This window comes from Homarus americanus, unplaced genomic scaffold (genome assembly GCF_018991925.1).
Source record: "Homarus americanus isolate GMGI-L3 unplaced genomic scaffold, GMGI_Hamer_2.0 scaffold23617, whole genome shotgun sequence".
NCBI lineage: Eukaryota > Metazoa > Arthropoda > Malacostraca > Decapoda > Nephropidae > Homarus > Homarus americanus.
In genome coordinates, this window is record NW_024720711.1 from 5,796,584 (window position 1) to 5,813,737 (window position 17,154).

General features: G+C 42.7%; 1 protein-coding gene across 2 annotated transcripts; it reads left to right on the plus strand.

Moving 5' to 3' along the window:
• The first annotated feature begins 212 nt into the window (after positions 1 to 212).
• On the plus strand, positions 213 to 17,134 carry LOC121860793 (neuroblast differentiation-associated protein AHNAK-like). 2 transcript variants are annotated; one of them, XM_042358173.1, is made up of 4 exons: positions 213 to 351; positions 947 to 1,152; positions 2,662 to 5,872; positions 6,016 to 17,134. In XM_042358173.1, the coding sequence occupies exons 1-4, from the start codon at positions 279 to 281 to the stop codon at positions 15,732 to 15,734; spliced, it is 13,209 nt and encodes a 4,402-aa protein (XP_042214107.1). In that variant the 5' UTR covers positions 213 to 278; the 3' UTR covers positions 15,735 to 17,134. The 2 variants fall into 2 exon arrangements, with proteins under 2 accessions (XP_042214107.1, XP_042214108.1); XM_042358174.1 differs by having other exon boundaries at positions 6,154 to 17,134.
• The last annotated feature ends 20 nt before the right edge of the window (positions 17,135 to 17,154 follow it).

Genomic DNA, 17,154 nt, shown 5'->3' on the forward strand with positions numbered 1-17,154 from the left:
GTTATCATGAACGAGCACAGATGTAATGTGTTTTAGTTTAGTTTATTATACTGTTTCTTGATTTATCATTTTTACCACTGCACTTATCAGGCTGTATGTCAGTATCTGTATTACACTGTCAGTATCTGTATCACACTGTCAGCATCACCTTAAAAATCCTGTATTATAAAAATGTAGTTCTAATATACGTTGTTCTCCCCCTTCAGGAGCCTTCAGTAGTGGCGGTACCTCTACGGGGCCACGACTTCACGGGACTCGGGTTCAACATCTCGGGAAACATGAGGGATGGCATCTTCGTTAAAGACGTATTACACCGCGGCCCCGCCTCTGAATCTGGCAACATAGCGCCGGGTGAGTCAACTAATCTTCCCTGATGCTACAACAACCTCACTACAGACACTGAGATCAAGGAGTAGATGTCTTTGTGGATATAATGAGAAATATAATATTAGGTTGGATTAATAGATAACCAGGTTGCTTAGCTGTGTAAACATTGGAACGTATTTTAGTGTAAAGGAGTTAGTTATATCTCATTCTTATTTTTGTTTATTTTACATGTTAATACTTTTTATTTTTTTGTGTATTTTCCTATATTCGTAAATTTAAAATAACTTGGGTACTTAGAAGACATATGGTATATGGTTGGACTTGCTTGTAAACAGTCTTAAACGGGCTAATTGACCTGTCTGTACTTAAGCGGACACCTGGCCTTGATCTTTCCTTGCTAGATTAAGTAATATGTAAGCAGAAAATAATGGATATAGTAAAAAAAAAGAATAAATGTATAGTCAATTTCACATGTAAGATGATTCTATAGCAGTTTGTAAAGAAGGTAAATAATCAGTTTAGAAGACATAGAAGACACGATAGAGAGTGATGTCTGAAGGGTGTCTAGGGTAGAGATATATCATCTATTATATCAGTGTGTAATGTTCGTGTTGATCAGGTGACCGGGTGCTGGGCCTGGCGGTGAGCACGGAACATATGGTGCATGAAGACGCCCTCACTCTCCTCAGTTATGCATCGCCTTACCCGGTGTTACTTCTGCTGGAGAAATCAATCCCTGGTACCGACCGTCGTCTCCCTAACACCAAGGCTGCCCGTCCAGTCCACCCCTTCTACAGGAGTCAGTCTATTGACGATCTGGCAAAGGTATTTTAAGTCACTTGGGGGCTGTCTACCTGTCAGCATTAACCTTCGCCCCGTGTTGAAATTCTACCAGATATATCAACTGTTTTTATTATAACAATAATAAGGAGTAATTGATAAAAACACTCGCGCGATGCTAAATTAACATGTACGTACCAAACATTTAACACAATCCATCTTCACACACACACACACACACACACACACACACACACAGCTTAAAGTTCTTCTACACTATAACCAAACATTATAGTTGTCATATGATGCTCCCTCTATCATTACTCTAAGTCTTTTTAAAGTAAAATAAGTCTTAAGGTGAAATAAATCTTAAGGTGAAATAAGTCTTAAGAAGAAATAAGTCTTACGGTGAAATAAGTCTTAAGGTGAAATAAGTCTTAAGGTGAAATAAGTCTTAAGATGAAATAAGTCTAAAGGTGAAATACGTAAGTCTTAAGATGAAATAAGTCTTAAGGTGAAATAAGTCTTACGGTTCAATAAGTCTTAAGGTGAAATGAGCTGCTGGGGAGGGGGATTATCTTCACTTGACCCATATTTTTTTAACAAATTAGGCCAATGTATTCTTTCCAGACAGTAGGGGATGAAATAACTGTAAAGTGTCATTATCCTGCTGTGATTCAGATGACCTGGTAGTGATTCAGATGACCTGGTAGTGATTCAGATGACCTAGTAATGATTCAGATGACCTTGGTAGTGATTCAGATACCCTAAAGTGATTCAAATACTCCCTAGTGTGACCCACGTAATATTCCCTGGCTGTGACCCCACTTAGTCAAACACTGAGGCACTCTTTTCCAGACTGTGTTCTCCTTGTCAGCCCCAGGTAGCTACAATTCTAATCTGCTCTTAGTGAAACTGTTCCAGTCAATGAGCTATTTGTTTTATCTGTAATTGTGTGTTTAATGTAAAGTCACGGAAATTATAATTATTTTTGGTGATTTTGTGTATCATTTAGGACACCTTTTGATCTCTTAACTAAACCAAATTCTACCCAGATTATGGTTAGGTTAAGTTTAGAGAAACATAGTACAGTATATTATTATTTGTTTTATTTAATTGTTAATATATGTACTAGTAACAGTCAACATATGTATAAAATCACTTGCTTTCTGCTAACTGATGTGATTGTGTTTATTTTACCCCCTTCAGAAATACATTAATCTTGTAGGCATTCAGTGTTGCATTATAGTTCGGTTAGGTTATGTTAGGTTAGGCTGGTACTGATGTTCTTTGTTTAATACAGGTGTTATCTACATAATTTGTCTTGTGTAAAGATCGTTTCAAACTTATTAAAATGGATATTTCATTAAATTGTCGCTATGCCGAAGATGAACACAACTTCTGTGATTTAACTACTTTCTTTTATACCTGTATCACCTGTGTTAATTAGTGTACAGTACTGTAAATATTACTGGATTGTGTAGTAAAAAGATTTGCATGAGAAGAAGTATTTTATAAGTGACAGTCGTGTTACACCTTGATGAATATTTGCAGATTGGTAAGGCGGACATGTGGCGGGTGAGCAGGGCGCGAGTATGTGAGGGACGCGTCGGTGTACCTGAGATGTCCCGCCCAGACCTGGTGGGCGGCGGGGTAGAGCTACCAAGCCTCAGACTCACCTCTGGCATCAACCTCCCTACTGCTGCTGCTGTTGCTGCTGTTGCTGCCCCCAGGGTAGAGGGTGGCGTCCTAGTCAAGCGGGAAGCTCCCGAGCGACATTCTGAACGTGCCATTGATGTTCCTGGAGCTGCAGTCACCAAGCCTTCTCACACCATTAAAACTGAAATTCCGGAAGTGCAATCAGAAAAATCCGATTCACGTTTAAAATTTGGCATCAAAGTGTTACCAGACTTGACAGGTAGAGTGCCTAAGCATGACTTGGACTTAGAATCTGGAGGAAAGATCTCGGCTGAGGTCAGTGCGCCCTCATTCGACCTACCAAAACCACAGGTCAATGTTGAAACAGAGGTCGACCCGTCTTTAGGGATAGAGGGCCCAGACGTGGCAGGCAAAAAGTCGTCAGGCATAAAGTTTGGGATTAAGCTTCCACAGATGAAATTTAAAGATAATGATGTGGAGGTTGAAGGCAGTAAGATGGCGGGCGTGCCTGAGGGCGGACACATAAAGGTGGTGGGTGAGGAGAATATCAATATCTCCCTGCCTGAAGCTGACTTGTCTGCTAGGACAGGAATAGTTCAGGACAAAATCACTCGTGAACCCAAGACTGACGATGAGAAGCAGAAGGCAAAAGGTTCGTTTGGTGTTGGTTTTGGCTTCAAGGGCCTTGGTCGAGGTCATGATTCTGACTCAGAGAATTTAGACGAGACAGGAGAAAAGGCAAGTGGAAAAGACTCTGGGAAATCCAAAGGTATTGGCAAAGTGGACTTTGGTTTTGGGTTAAAAGGCTTTGACAAAGATGATGATGATGATCACACTGCTGCCTCAGATGAAGAGAAAGTGAAATCTAAAAGCACCATTGGACTAAGTATTGATGCACCTGAAGTTCATCTGCCAGAAATAGATTATGAACGCAAGAAAAACACGTCTGGTGATGATGATGAAGCTTCAAAATCTAAAGGAGGTTCAGGTTTTGGCTTCAGCTTTAAAGCCCCAGAAATATCTATGCCACAGTTCAGTCTAGGAGGTGGAGCAAAAACCACAGATAAGGAAAATGACACAAAAAGAGACGATTCAAAAGAGGCTGACAAAGATCACAGTGACAAGGGTGGCTTAGCCTTCAGGATGAAAACCCCTGATATTAGCCTACCAGATTTTAGTCTTAAAAGAGGGAAGGGTGATATTAAGGGAGATTCTTCCTTGGAAACTGACTATAAAATGTTAGATATGAAGGTACAAAATAGCGCCAATGTAAGTTATAAGTCAGGAGAGGTGACTCTTCCTGGTGTGGATATAAACACCCGCGACGAGGCTGTAGGTGACGGTGACTCAGATAATGACAGTGACAAGAAAAGTAAAGGTTTTAGTTTTGGCCTGAAGGCTCCTGACTTCAGTTTGCCAAGCTTCAGTATGAAAGGCCGAAGTGAAAGTGATCAACATTCAGATAAGAGAAGTGATAAGCCCCCAGAACACGAAGAAAGTGAAAACAGAAAAGATTACCACGCCAGTTTACATGGCCCTGATGTTCAGCTTCCAAGTGTAGACTTTAAAGGCAAGGCGGAAGTGAGTGGATATGCAGAAGAAAAGGAAAAGGCGTCAGACGATGAAAGTGGTAAAAAGAAAAATAAGAAGAGCAAAAAGGGCTTTAGTTTTGGATTCAAAGCACCTGACTTTAACTTGCCAGGTATGGGGTTAAGAGGTCGTGGAGAAGGGAATGGAAACGAGGAGAATCAATGTTCCGATGCTGAAGACAATAAAGATAGTAGAAGTAAAAAAGAATACAGTATAGGACTTAAAGGTCCAGATGTCAGTCTCCCAAGTGCCGCCTTAAAGGTACATGGAGAAACTGATGACGTCGGTACAAGAAAATATACTGATGACGATGACAACAACACAGAGAAAGAAAAAAATAAGAAAGGATTTAGTTTCGGATTAAAAGCTCCGGATATAAATCTTCCAAGTCTTAACTGGAGAGGTCGTGGAGAAGGAAGCGAAGATGAAGATGAAAAGGTCAAACATAAAGAGGAAGGAGGTGACGGAAAAGATAGTTTCAAGAAAGACATTAATCTGGAGCTTCAGGGTCCAGACCTCAGTCTTCCTTCTGTTGATATAAAAGCTGGAGCACAATTAGATCTAGGTCATCAAGACAGAATCGAAGATGTATCGTATAAGGAAAAGAAATCCAAGAAAGGCTTCAGCTTTGGATTAAAGGGTCCAGATGTTAGTATGCCGAGTTTTAGTGTGAAAGGTAGTGGAAATGAAGAAATAGAAGAGAAGAAAGACTCAGATGATGAAGATAGCAAAGTCAAAGATAAGAAATCAAAGGAGGGCTTTAGTTGGGGTTTCAAAGGACCAGATTTTAACATGCCAAGCTTAAGTGTTAAAGGCAGTGCCCACGGAGATGAGAAGGATATCCAAGAATCAGGTGATGAAGATGACAAGGATAAGAAGTCAAAGAAAGGCTTCAGCTTTGGATTCAAGGGTCCTGATGTAAATATGCCCAGCATGAGTTTGAAGGGTCGTGGAGAAGGAAATAAAGAAGATATAGAAGACACAGATAATGAAGAAGGCAAAGATAAAGACAAGAAGTCAAAGAAAGGCTACAGCTTTGGATTCAAGGGTCCTGATGTAAATATGCCCAGCATGAGTTTGAAGGGTCGTGGAGAAGGAAATAAAGAAGATATAGAAGACACAGATAATGAAGAAGGCAAAGATAAAGACAAGAAGTCAAAGAAAGGCTTCAGCTTTGGATTCAAGGGTCCTGATGTAAATATGCCCAGCATGAGTTTGAAGGGTCGCGGAGAAGGAAATAAAGAAGATATAGAAGACACAGATAATGAAGAAGACAAAGATAAAGAAAAGAAGTCAAAGAAAGGCTTCAGCTTTGGATTCAAGGGTCCTGATGTAAATATGCCCAGCATGAGTTTGAAGGGTCGTGGAGAAGGAAATAAAGAAGATATAGAAGACACAGATAATGAAGATGACAAAGAAAAGAAGTCAAAGAAAGGCTTCAGCTTTGGATTCAAGGGTCCTGATGTAAATATGCCCAGCATGAGTTTGAAGGGTCGTGGAGAAGGAAATAAAGAAGATATAGAAGACAAGAAGATAACAAAGATGACAAAGATAAAGAAAAGAAGTCAAAGCAAAGGCTTCAGCTTTGGATTCATGGTCCTGATGTAACATGCCCTGTATGGAAAGTTTGAAGGGTCGTGGGAGAAGGAAATAAAGAAGATATAGAAGACACAGATAATGAAGAAGACAAAGATAAAGAAAAGAAGTCAAAGAAAGGCTTCAGCTTTGGATTCAAGGGTCCTGATGTAAATATGCCCAGCATGAGTTTGAAGGGTCGTGGAGAAGGAAATAAAGAAGATATAGAAGACACAGATAATGAAGAAGGCAAAGATAAAGACAAGAAGTCAAAGAAAGGCTACAGCTTTGGATTCAAGGGTCCTGATGTAAATATGCCCAGCATGAGTTTGAAGGGTCGTGGAGAAGGAAATAAAGAAGATATAGAAGACACAGATAATGAAGAAGGCAAAGATAAAGACAAGAAGTCAAAGAAAGGCTTCAGCTTTGGATTCAAGGGTCCTGATGTAAATATGCCCAGCATGAGTTTGAAGGGTCGCGGAGAAGGAAATAAAGAAGATATAGAAGACACAGATAATGAAGAAGACAAAGATAAAGAAAAGAAGTCAAAGAAAGGCTTCAGCTTTGGATTCAAGGGTCCTGATGTAAATATGCCCAGCATGAGTTTGAAGGGTCGTGGAGAAGGAAATAAAGAAGATATAGAAGACACAGATAATGAAGAAGGCAAAGATAAAGACAAGAAGTCAAAGAAAGGCTTCAGCTTTGGATTCAAGGGTCCTGATGTAAATATGCCCAGCATGAACTTGAAGGGTCGTGGAGAAGGAAATGAAGAAGAAAAAGAAGACACAGATAATGAAGAAGACAAAGACAAGAAGTCAAAGAAAGGCTTCAGCTTTGGATTCAAGGGTCCTGATGTAAATATGCCCAGCATGAGTTTGAAGGGTCGTGGAGAAAGAAATGAAGAAGAAAAAGAAGACACAGATAATGAAGAAGACAAAGAAAAGAAGTCAAAGAAAGGCTTCAGCTTTGGATTCAAGGGTCCTGATTTCAATGTGCCAAGTATGAGTGGCCGACATGATGAACAGGGAAAAACTGAAAGGAAAGTGGAGAAAGACTTGAGCTTTAGGGTAGAGGCCCCACAGGTAACATTGCCAAGTGCAAACCTAGAAGTTGACAGTAGAAATATTGAAGTGGAAGAGTATATATCTGAGAAAGAAAAGAAGAAATTATCTACAAGGGGATTCGGGCTGGGATTCAAAGGCCCTGACATAAATCTTCCTACCGTTAACTTACGGGGCCACCGTCATGGAGGTGAGGCAGTGGAAGACTCGGATGATGACGACAGTAAAGACAAAGATAAGAAATCGAAGAAGAGAGATTTTGATTTCGAACTCAAAGGCCCAAATGTTAACCTTCCCAATATGAGTTTGAGAGGACGTGGAGAAGGTGCAGGGGGAGAGTTTGATCACGAGGATGACAAGATTAAGGACAAGAAATCTAAGAAAGGTTTTAGTTTTGGGTTTAAGGGTCCTGATGTCAGTTTACCCAGTGTTAGCTTGAGAAGTCGTGGACAAGGAGGTGACGAGGAGCAGGAAGAGGAACCAGACGATGATGATGTTGGTAATGATAAAGATAAAAAATCAAAGAAAGGCTTCAACTTTGGATTCAAGGGTCCTGACGTAAATATGCCCAGCATGAGTTTGAAGGGTCGTGGAGAAAGAAATGAAGAAGAAAAAGAAGACACAGATACTGAAGAAGACAAAGAAAAGAAGTCAAAGAAAGGCTTCAGCTTTGGATTCAAGGGACCAGATGTTAGTTTACCTAGCATGAGTTTGAAGGGTCGTGGAGATGGAAAGGAAGAAGAAAAAGAAGACACAGATAATGAAGAAGACAAAGAAAAGAAGTCAAAGAAAGGCTTCAGCTTTGGATTCAAGGGTCCTGACGTAAATATGCCCAGCATGAGTTTGAAGGGTCGTGGAGAAAGAAATGAAGAAGAAAAAGAAGACACAGATACTGAAGACAAAGAAAAGAAGTCAAAGAAAGGCTTCAGCTTTGGATTCAAGGGACCAGATGTTAGTTTACCTAGCATGAACTTGAAGGGTCGTGGAGAAAGAAATGAAGAAGAAAAAGAAGACACAGATACTGAAGAAGACAAAGAAAAGAAGTCAAAGAAAGGCTTCAGCTTTGGATTCAAGGGTCCTGACGTAAATATGCCAAGCATGAGTTTGAAGGGTCGTGGAGAAAGAAATGAAGAAGAAAAAGAAGACACAGATACTGAAGAAGACAAAGAAAAGAAGTCAAAGAAAGGTTTCAGCCTTGGATTCAAAGGTCCTGATGTAAATATGCCCAGCATGAGTTTGAAGGGTCGTGGAGAAGGAAATAAAGAAGAAAAAGAAGACAGAGATAATGAAGAAGACAAAGAAAAGAAGTCAAAGAAAGGCTTCAGCTTTGGATTCAAGGGACCAGATGTTAGTTTACCTAGCATGAACTTGAAGGGTCGTGGAGATGGAAAGGAAGAAGAAAAAGAAGACACAGATAATGAAGAAGACAAAGAAAAGAAGTCAAAGAAAGGCTTCAGCTTTGGATTCAAGGGTCCTGATGTAAATATGCCCAGCATGAGTTTGAAGGGTCGTGGAGAAGGAAATAAAGAAGAAAAAGAAGACAGAGATAATGAAGAAGACAAAGAAAAGAAGTCAAAGAAAGGCTTCAGCTTTGGATTCATGGGACCAGATGTAAATATGCCCAGCATGAGTTTGAAGGGTCATGGAGAAAGAAATGAAGAAGAAAAAGAAGCCACAGATAATGAAGAAGACAAAGAAAAGAAGTCAAAGAAAGGTTTCAGCCTTGGATTCAAGGGTCCTGATGTAAATATGCCCAGCATGAGTTTGAAGGGTCGTGGAGATGGAAAGGAAGAAGATATAGAAGACAGAGATAATGAAGAAGACAAAGAAAAGAAGTCAAAGAAAGGCTTCAGCTTTGGATTCATGGGACCAGATGTAAATATGCCCAGCATGAGTTTGAAGGGTCATGGAGAAAGAAATGAAGAAGAAAAAGAAGACACAGATAATGAAGAAGACAAAGAAAAGAAGTCAAAGAAAGGCTTCAGCTTTGGATTCAAAGGTCCTGATATAAATATGCCCAGCATGAGTTTGAAGGGTCGTGGTCATGGTGATAGAGAAGAAAAACAACAATCAGAAAATGAAGAAAGTCTCAGAAAAAAAGAGTTTGGATTTGATGCTCAGTATGCTGATGTAAATTTACCATCAGTAAACATGAAACTGACTGGTGAGGCAGAAGGACCTCGGGTGGCAGAGGCTGGTGCTGGGTACAGGATAAAAAGCAAAGAACATCGAAGTAAAGAAGAATTTGGCTTGAGTATGAAAGGCCCAAATATTAACCTTCCCAATGTGAGTTTGAAAGGTCGTGGAGATGGGAATGAAGAAGAAAAAGAAGACACAGATAATGAAGAAGACAAAGAAAAGAAGTCAAAGAGAGGCTTCAGCTTTGGATTCAAGGGACCAGATGTTAGTTTTCCTAGCATGAACTTGAAGGGTCGTGGAGATGGAAAGGAAGAAGAAAAAGAAGACTCAGATAATGAAGAAGACAAAGAAAAGAAGTCAAAGAAAGGTTTCAGCTTTGGATTCAAGGGTCCTGACGTAAATATGCCCAGCATGAGTTTGAAGGGTCGTGGAGAAAGAAATGAAGAAGAAAAAGAAGACACAGATAATGAAGACAAAGAAAAGAAGTCAAAGAAAGGCTTCGGCTTTGGATTCAAGGGACCAGATGTTAGTTTACCTAGCATGAACTTGAAGGGTCGTGGAGATGGAAAGGAAGAAGAAAAAGAAGATACAGATAATGAAGAAGACAAAGAAAAGAAGTCAAAGAAAGGTTTCAGCTTTGGATTCAAGGGTCCTGATGTAAATATGCCCAGCATGAGTTTGAAGGGTCGTGGAGAAAGAAATGAAGAAGAAAAAGAAGACACAGATAATGAAGACAAAGAAAAGAAGTCAAAGAAAGGCTTCGGCTTTGGATTCAAGGGACCAGATGTTAGTTTACCTAGCATGAACTTGAAGGGTCGTGGAGATGGAAAGGAAGAAGAAAAAGAAGATACAGATAATGAAGACAAAGAAAAGAAGTCAAAGAAAGGCTTCGGCTTTGGATTCAAGGGACCAGATGTTAGTTTACCTAGCATGAACTTGAAGGGTCGTGGAGATGGAAAGGAAGAAGAAAAAGAAGATACAGATAATGAAGACAAAGAAAAGAAGTCAAAGAAAGGCTTCGGCTTTGGATTCAAGGGACCAGATGTTAGTTTACCTAGCATGAACTTGAAGGGTCGTGGAGATGGAAAGGAAGAAGAAAAAGAAGATACAGATAATGAAGACAAAGAAAAGAAGTCAAAGAAAGGCTTCGGCTTTGGATTCAAGGGACCAGATGTTAGTTTACCTAGCATGAACTTGAAGGGTCGTGGAGATGGAAAGGAAGAAGAAAAAGAAGACACAGATACTGAAGAAGACAATGATAAGAAGTCAAAGAAAGGCTTCAGCTTTGGATTCAAGGGTCCTGATGTTAGACTGCCTTATACTGGGTTAAGAGGTAGCGTGGAAGCTGACAGATATCACGGCAAAAAAGCCATTTACATAGATGGGGACGATGTACACGAGACCAGTAAAAACTTTAATGTTACTTTGCAAGGCCCTAACATAAACATGCCTTCAGTAGACCTGGGAGCTCGTGGCCAGGCTTATAGTTACACCAGAGAAAGAGATGGTGACGATGAGTATCCTGAAGAACAAGAGAAAAAATCCAAGAAAGGTTTTAGTTTTGGATTGAAGGGCCCTGATATTAATCTCCCAAGCTTTAACTTACGAGGTGATGGGGACGGAAGTAGAGAGGACAATGATAAAGATGATGATAAAGATGAAATGAAGAATGAAAGCAAAAAGTCCAAGAAAGGTTTTAGCTTCGGGTTAAAAGGCCCCGATGTGAGTCTTCCAAGTGTGAGTTTGAGAAGTCGCGGCCGTGGAGATGAAGACAACAAGGAATATAACTCTGGTGATGAAGAAACTGAATCCAGACGAGACTTCAAACTCCAACTTAAAGGAACAGAATTTGAAGTTCCCAATGTGAATCTGGAGGCTCGTGGCGAACACGACCGAGGCGATAATGAGAAAGATTCAGATGACGAGAATAAAGACAAGAAATCCAAAAAGGGCTTTAGTTTTGGCTTTAAGGGTCCTGACATAAACCTACCCAGCTTTAGTTTGAAAGGTCGTAGTGATCAGATAGAAAAAGAAGATTCAGACAATGAAAAAGGTATTGTTGATGATGATGATGGTCGGAAAAATAAGAAAGGTTTTAGTTTTGGATTAAAGGGACCTGATGTTAATCTTCCAAAAGTAAACTTAAAAGCTAGTGGACATGGAAATCTAGAAGGCAGAGAAAGACATTCACAAGCTGAGATTAAAGCCAGTAGCGGGTTTAGATCTAGTCTTAAAGGTCCTGATATGAGTGTACCCAGCGTCTCCGTTAGTGGGCGACAACACAGAGGTGACTTTGAAGTTACCCATGAGAAAATTGACAAGAATAAGGTTAATCTTAATTTCAAAGCACCTGATGTAAACTTCCCCACAATGAATGATGGAGTGTCAGGAGACAAAGTGTCAAATTCACCAAAGAATAAACAACACGATGCCAGCTTCAACTTAAGAGGTGAGCGCACTGTAGGGATTTCTATAAATACTCCGGACTTACCAGGTTTCAGCCATACAGACAATAAGGACAAGGATAATTCTGGAATCACGTTGGACAAAGACCACAGCACAAGCTTGAAATTACAGTCCTCTAGTTTAACTATGCCATCATTATCCAGTGGATCAGTTAGTGTGGCTACTAAACAGAGCCAGAACATTAACATGGATATCCCTGATGCCAATCTTCCTGATGTTAGGATGAACATTGCCCACAGCCAGCAGGAGGATAAAAGTAATGCTTCAAAGAAAACAGACAGATCAGGTTTAAGTTTTCAATTGAACACTCCTGAAGTCAGTCTACCTGACTGGAATCTCCGTCTTGGACAAAAGGGTGAGAGGACCAAAAAGTTGGATGTGTCTGGAGACCGCAGCTTCCAAGCTGACCCTGAGGCAATGGGCGTCAGTGTTGGGAAAGTCGTTCAGTCTCACGCCACGGGCCTGGCTCAGGAGATCGAGAATGAACTCCAGTCTCGCAACTTTGGTGTTGAGGTACAAGACCTTGATATTGAGTGTGACCTACCAGAGGCTGATATTGACCTGAAGAAAGCTAAAATTGACTTGCCAGAAGTAGACCCAGAAACGGGAATTATGGGGGCCAGATATTCAGGTAAGACACCAGAGGGAGACCGTCCAGAGGCAGAAGGCAGGAGTTCATCTGTAGAGACCACCAGACTCCCCCCTGGATTTGGTATGGCTTTTGGATTTAAAGGCTTTAAGAAGCACATTGGTCTCGAGTCTCGAGAGAGTGGTGTCCCGAGCATTGAAACTGACACGAACAGCAGTAATATGGACGTACAGTTTGAGAGTCCCACTGTGGCCATCCCTGAGGGTACCGTCGCTGCTATGAAGAGGGAGATACTAGAGGCAACCAGTGAAGTGTCAAGCCCACACACCCGACACTCTGCTGGCATGGCAGGAGATATGTCTTATAGAGGTATGAATGTCACACTGCCTGAGACCGAGACATCAGTAACACTTCCTGAAGGGGTGCACATCAAAACAAGCAAACCTTCCTATATGGCCGAGAACACACAAGTAAAGATTAGGGCGAAAGCTCCGGCTGTCCCAAGTGTCACACCAGAGGAGGAGGAAGGAGATAAAGCAAAAGTAAAATCTAAATCCAAAGATGAGGAAGATGATGAAAAGACAAAATCAAAACATAAATTCGGTCTTGGGTTTGGATTCCGGGGATTCAGCCGATCGTCAGACAGTGAGGATGACACCCGAGAACCTACGTCTCTCACACCAGATCCTGACCGGCCTGAAGTTAAGGATGACAAAAAGAAAGGTCGCGGTAAGATGAGCTTTGGATTTAAAGGCTTCTCGCGGTCATCTGACACAGAGGAAGAAAATTCAGAGAAAGTTTCTGAGGTGCCAATGGATAAAGATGGAGATGATGATAAACCTCGACCCAGAGTGAAGGGTGGGTTAAACTTTGGCTTTAAGGGAAGAGGCAGTAAAAATTCTGACTCGGAAGATAACAATGACCAAGAACGAGTGGGGACTGACCCTCAGGCTGATTCCGGAAACATCAAGCAGAAGCTGAAACCCAGTCGAAGCTTTGGTTTCAAGGGTAAGAGCAAGAGTTATGACATGGATAGTGGAGAAGTTGAAGCTGAGGTTGCTCGCCGGGAACCAGAGGCCGAGGAGGAGATTAAAATCAAGACCAAGTCCAGCCTTAACTTTGGGCTAAAGGGTTTTGGGAAGAATGAAGGAAAGTATGATATGAGGTCAGATTCTGAAGGAGGGGAAGCCGATGAAAAGCGATCACTGGACACACGTGGAGATGATGGCCCACGAACGAAAACACAGAAGGGCCTGGGCTTTGCATTCAGGAACCGGAGTGGAAGGAATACTTCTGATTCTGAAGGTGTTGAGGCTGAGGAACGGGTAGATTATGACACTCGTGGTGGCGAGGAGAAAGTTAAAGAGCACAAGAGTAAAGGTATTCGATTAGGGTTTAAAGGCTTTAAAAACCTGAAGGGTAAAATCCAAACTGAATTCAACCGCATGCGACACGACAGTCACTCGAGTGAAGATGAAGCAACACGAGAGGGCACTGTCAATGACCATCCAGGAGCAGCTGAGACCAAGAGAAAAAAGAATGCCAAGAAAAAGAAAGATAAAGACAAGAAAAATAAGAAAGAAGATGAAGACATTCTTAACACATCCGAGGAGAACGCTCTAGCTCTTGCTGCTGCTGCCGCTAAGGACAACAGAAGAAAACGCCAAGAAAAAACAAGCAGCTCATCATCGACCAGTTCTTCATCCAGCTCCGATGAAGAGAACGAGACTCCCACAGACCTGAAGAAGAGAAAGCGCAACAGAGGGCGTGGCCGCCATGTGCCAACGGGCATGACAGAAATAACCATCAATGAGCGACCTGTTGATGTTGAGGTGAATGAGACTGTTGAGGTAACAGCCCGCCAGGTGGATGTGGTGTTACCCTCGTTGTTGAGCACGCAAGAGTTGTCATACCCCGATGAGAGTGACATCGTTCCGTCTAAGCGTCGTGCTCCTGAACCCCCTCAGCAGGCACCTGTTCCTGCCACTCGGAGCAACATAGTAGTGCGTGAGGTAAAACTGAAGTCTTATCAGCCTCCAATAGGAGCAACGGAGATAGTAGAGGTGATGCAGAGGACTGTACTTGAGCGACGAGTTCCCTCAATGCCTCTTCATGACGAAGTTTCAATAGCCTCCGATAGTGAGGGAGAGCGAGCCATTATTAGAGCTGAAATACAACCAGTAATATCGTCGACACCAAGACACCCACCTACAGACTCTGAAGAATTAAAGCGTAAAGCTGCTTCTCTGGGAGATCTATCACGCTTACATACAGAGCCCGACACTGTCAACGTTGTATTGGAACGAGCTGTGTCCTTGGACCTAACACGTGCTGAAGCAACGGCCTCTGCACATAATATCTCTGGTTTTAACCGTCCACGTCGCTTGCAACTTCCTAACTCCTCTGCAACTTCTATAGAAGAAGAGGCAGTGACGGTGGGACTGCGGGCGGAGGGCGGAGCTGGCCTGCGACGTGCAGAACAATGGGGGACGCTGGAAGAAGCATTGCTCTTCAGAAGAAACAGCAATAGTAGTTTAGCTGAGGCTGTATCTCCACGAATAACAGAACCTGAAGGAGAACCTGTCTCACACATCGAAATTAGTGGTTCAACGTCTGTCACAGACATCTCGAGCCAATGGGTGACTGCCTCAGAGACGTCCAAAAACAGCATCAGCTTCCAGCACAACAACAGGAGTGAGGAGCACGAGGAACCTCCAGCCCTGCCCGCCACGCCGGCACCTGTAGGTGGTACCACCATTACGCTGCTCGACGGTGACACTACAATCATGGGTAGCTCTGTTGATGTCATGCCCGTCACAAACAAAGACCGTGTGGTTGTGGTACAGGCACACCCGCCTTCACCTCCAGAGAGAAAAATAAGTAACTTCAGTGTTCAGCTTCGCCACGTCACCTCTCACCAGACAACTCATACTCACAAAACAGTCACAAGCAGTAGCTGTAGCAGCAGCCGCAGTAGCCTCAGCAGTGACAGTGAAATTGAAGCTGGAATGGCTGGTGAATCTATTAAAAGAGAAGGAGTAACAGTGACTGTGGCACCTCGGATCAGCAGTGTCGATGTAGGCGGCTCTATTTCTTCGTCCCTGCCGCCCCCCGTGCCACCCAAACCTCGCACCTCACGCACTCAGTCGCCGCCCCAGCTGGTAATGGCACGTCATGAGCCCGCACTGGTGACTGTGAGGGAAAATGGCGCCGTGGTTGTGTCAACTGATAACCTCACCCACCTGGAAGGCGCACCCATGGACCACGTCACATCAGAAAATGTCAGTATTGAGACTGTTAACATCAGTGGCGACACCATCATAGTGGACTCACCAGAGAACGGCAGTAACTTCCCCGCCTATGTGTTACGCACCGACATGGCCAGCCTACCCCAGAAATCACTCACCCAGATAACAGTGGAGGGGGGAGGGTACACGGTGAACGAGGGCGCCCTCAGCCAGACACTCATCATATCCACGCCGGCACACCACCACCACACCCCACCCGGCCCAGACTCCCCGCCACCCACACTACAGCCGCCACAGTAGTGGTCCTAATTGGCCAGGCCAGGCAGCCGCCTTGGGTGTGCTGGCCACCGGAACTTGATGACAAAGAGCAACGCTGACGAAGGCTTACTGTTGCCGCTAGTCGCGTCACCGCTCACCATGACCTGATGCTGGAAAGATACCAGGTGACGGCTGGTGGTTACAGTCATCACCAAGGAACTAATCAAAAACTGTTGTCATTGCAAGACGCACTTTGCTACAGCTTGTAAGAGGTGCACACATGGTGTGAGTCACTCTGCTGCACCATCACTGCCCTCTGGGGAAAACCCCAATCATTCAAATCAAATTATTTATATTCAAATAATACGTAAGTTCAAATTTCTTGCTCTACAATTAAATTTTATATATGTTATTAGTTGTTTTCAGTATGTTTTACTTCTTAAGGTCGTTGGTAATGCAAATTGTTAGTGTACTGTACGACTGTTATACACATTTGTAAAAAAGATACAATCGACGCATTTAACATATATACACAATCCTGACATTGTGTTTTTAAATAATCTTCATACGTTAATTTTGTGATGGTGATATTGCCAACTTCTCTCCCTCAAAACCAAAGCTTGCTTCTTGACCACTTCCACGCAGTTTTGACCAACCCGAAGTCACGCTATTTGCTCAAGCCCGCTTGTTCCAGTTTACTGACCATATCTTACTGACACTTTGTCAGTTCCCCCAAGAAACTTGTCCAATTTTGCTGAAAACTTGTCAGTTTTGATTCAACGTTTTCACTTCCTGCTAGCAACTTGTCAGTTCTCGCTGGAGAAATTGTCAGTTTTATTTAGAACTTTTCAATTCATGCTCTTACCGGAAGCTCTTCGGTAAATACCGGAAACTTGTCATATCTTACAGGAATCTTGTCATATCTCTTTTGGAAACCCGTCTTTAGGTTGTAGATTTGGCCACAGTCACTCTTTGCGGTCTTTGCCCGGATGAAAAGTGAGGCGTCACTCCCGGCCTGTGTTGTGCCTCCCATCCTCTACCAGGGTGCTATACGTAGTCCCAGTGTGACCCCAAGTATAGACTACCACCACCCATCTCCCACCAGGGTGCTGTGTAGTCCCGGTGTAGCCCTCCATGGTACAGACTACCATTCACTGGAAGATGACTCCCGGGTGCAATACCACGACTTAATGTACAATAATTATTTTATCTGCTTCTGACTATGGTAATTTGGGAGAACTTAATGATTAATATATACAGTACAGTAGATGCAGCGGTTGGAACAATCCACTCCTGCCTTACACCCAGTATGAGGAGGCCCACAAGGGATAAGAAAGCCACCAGGGTGTAAGATAGCCCTCTGGTTGCAAGGTGTGAGGTTGTCCCTTGGGTATGAAGAAACCCCAAGGTGTAAGGTAGCCCCCTGGATGTAAGATAAACCCCTGGGTAACTGTGGTAGCCC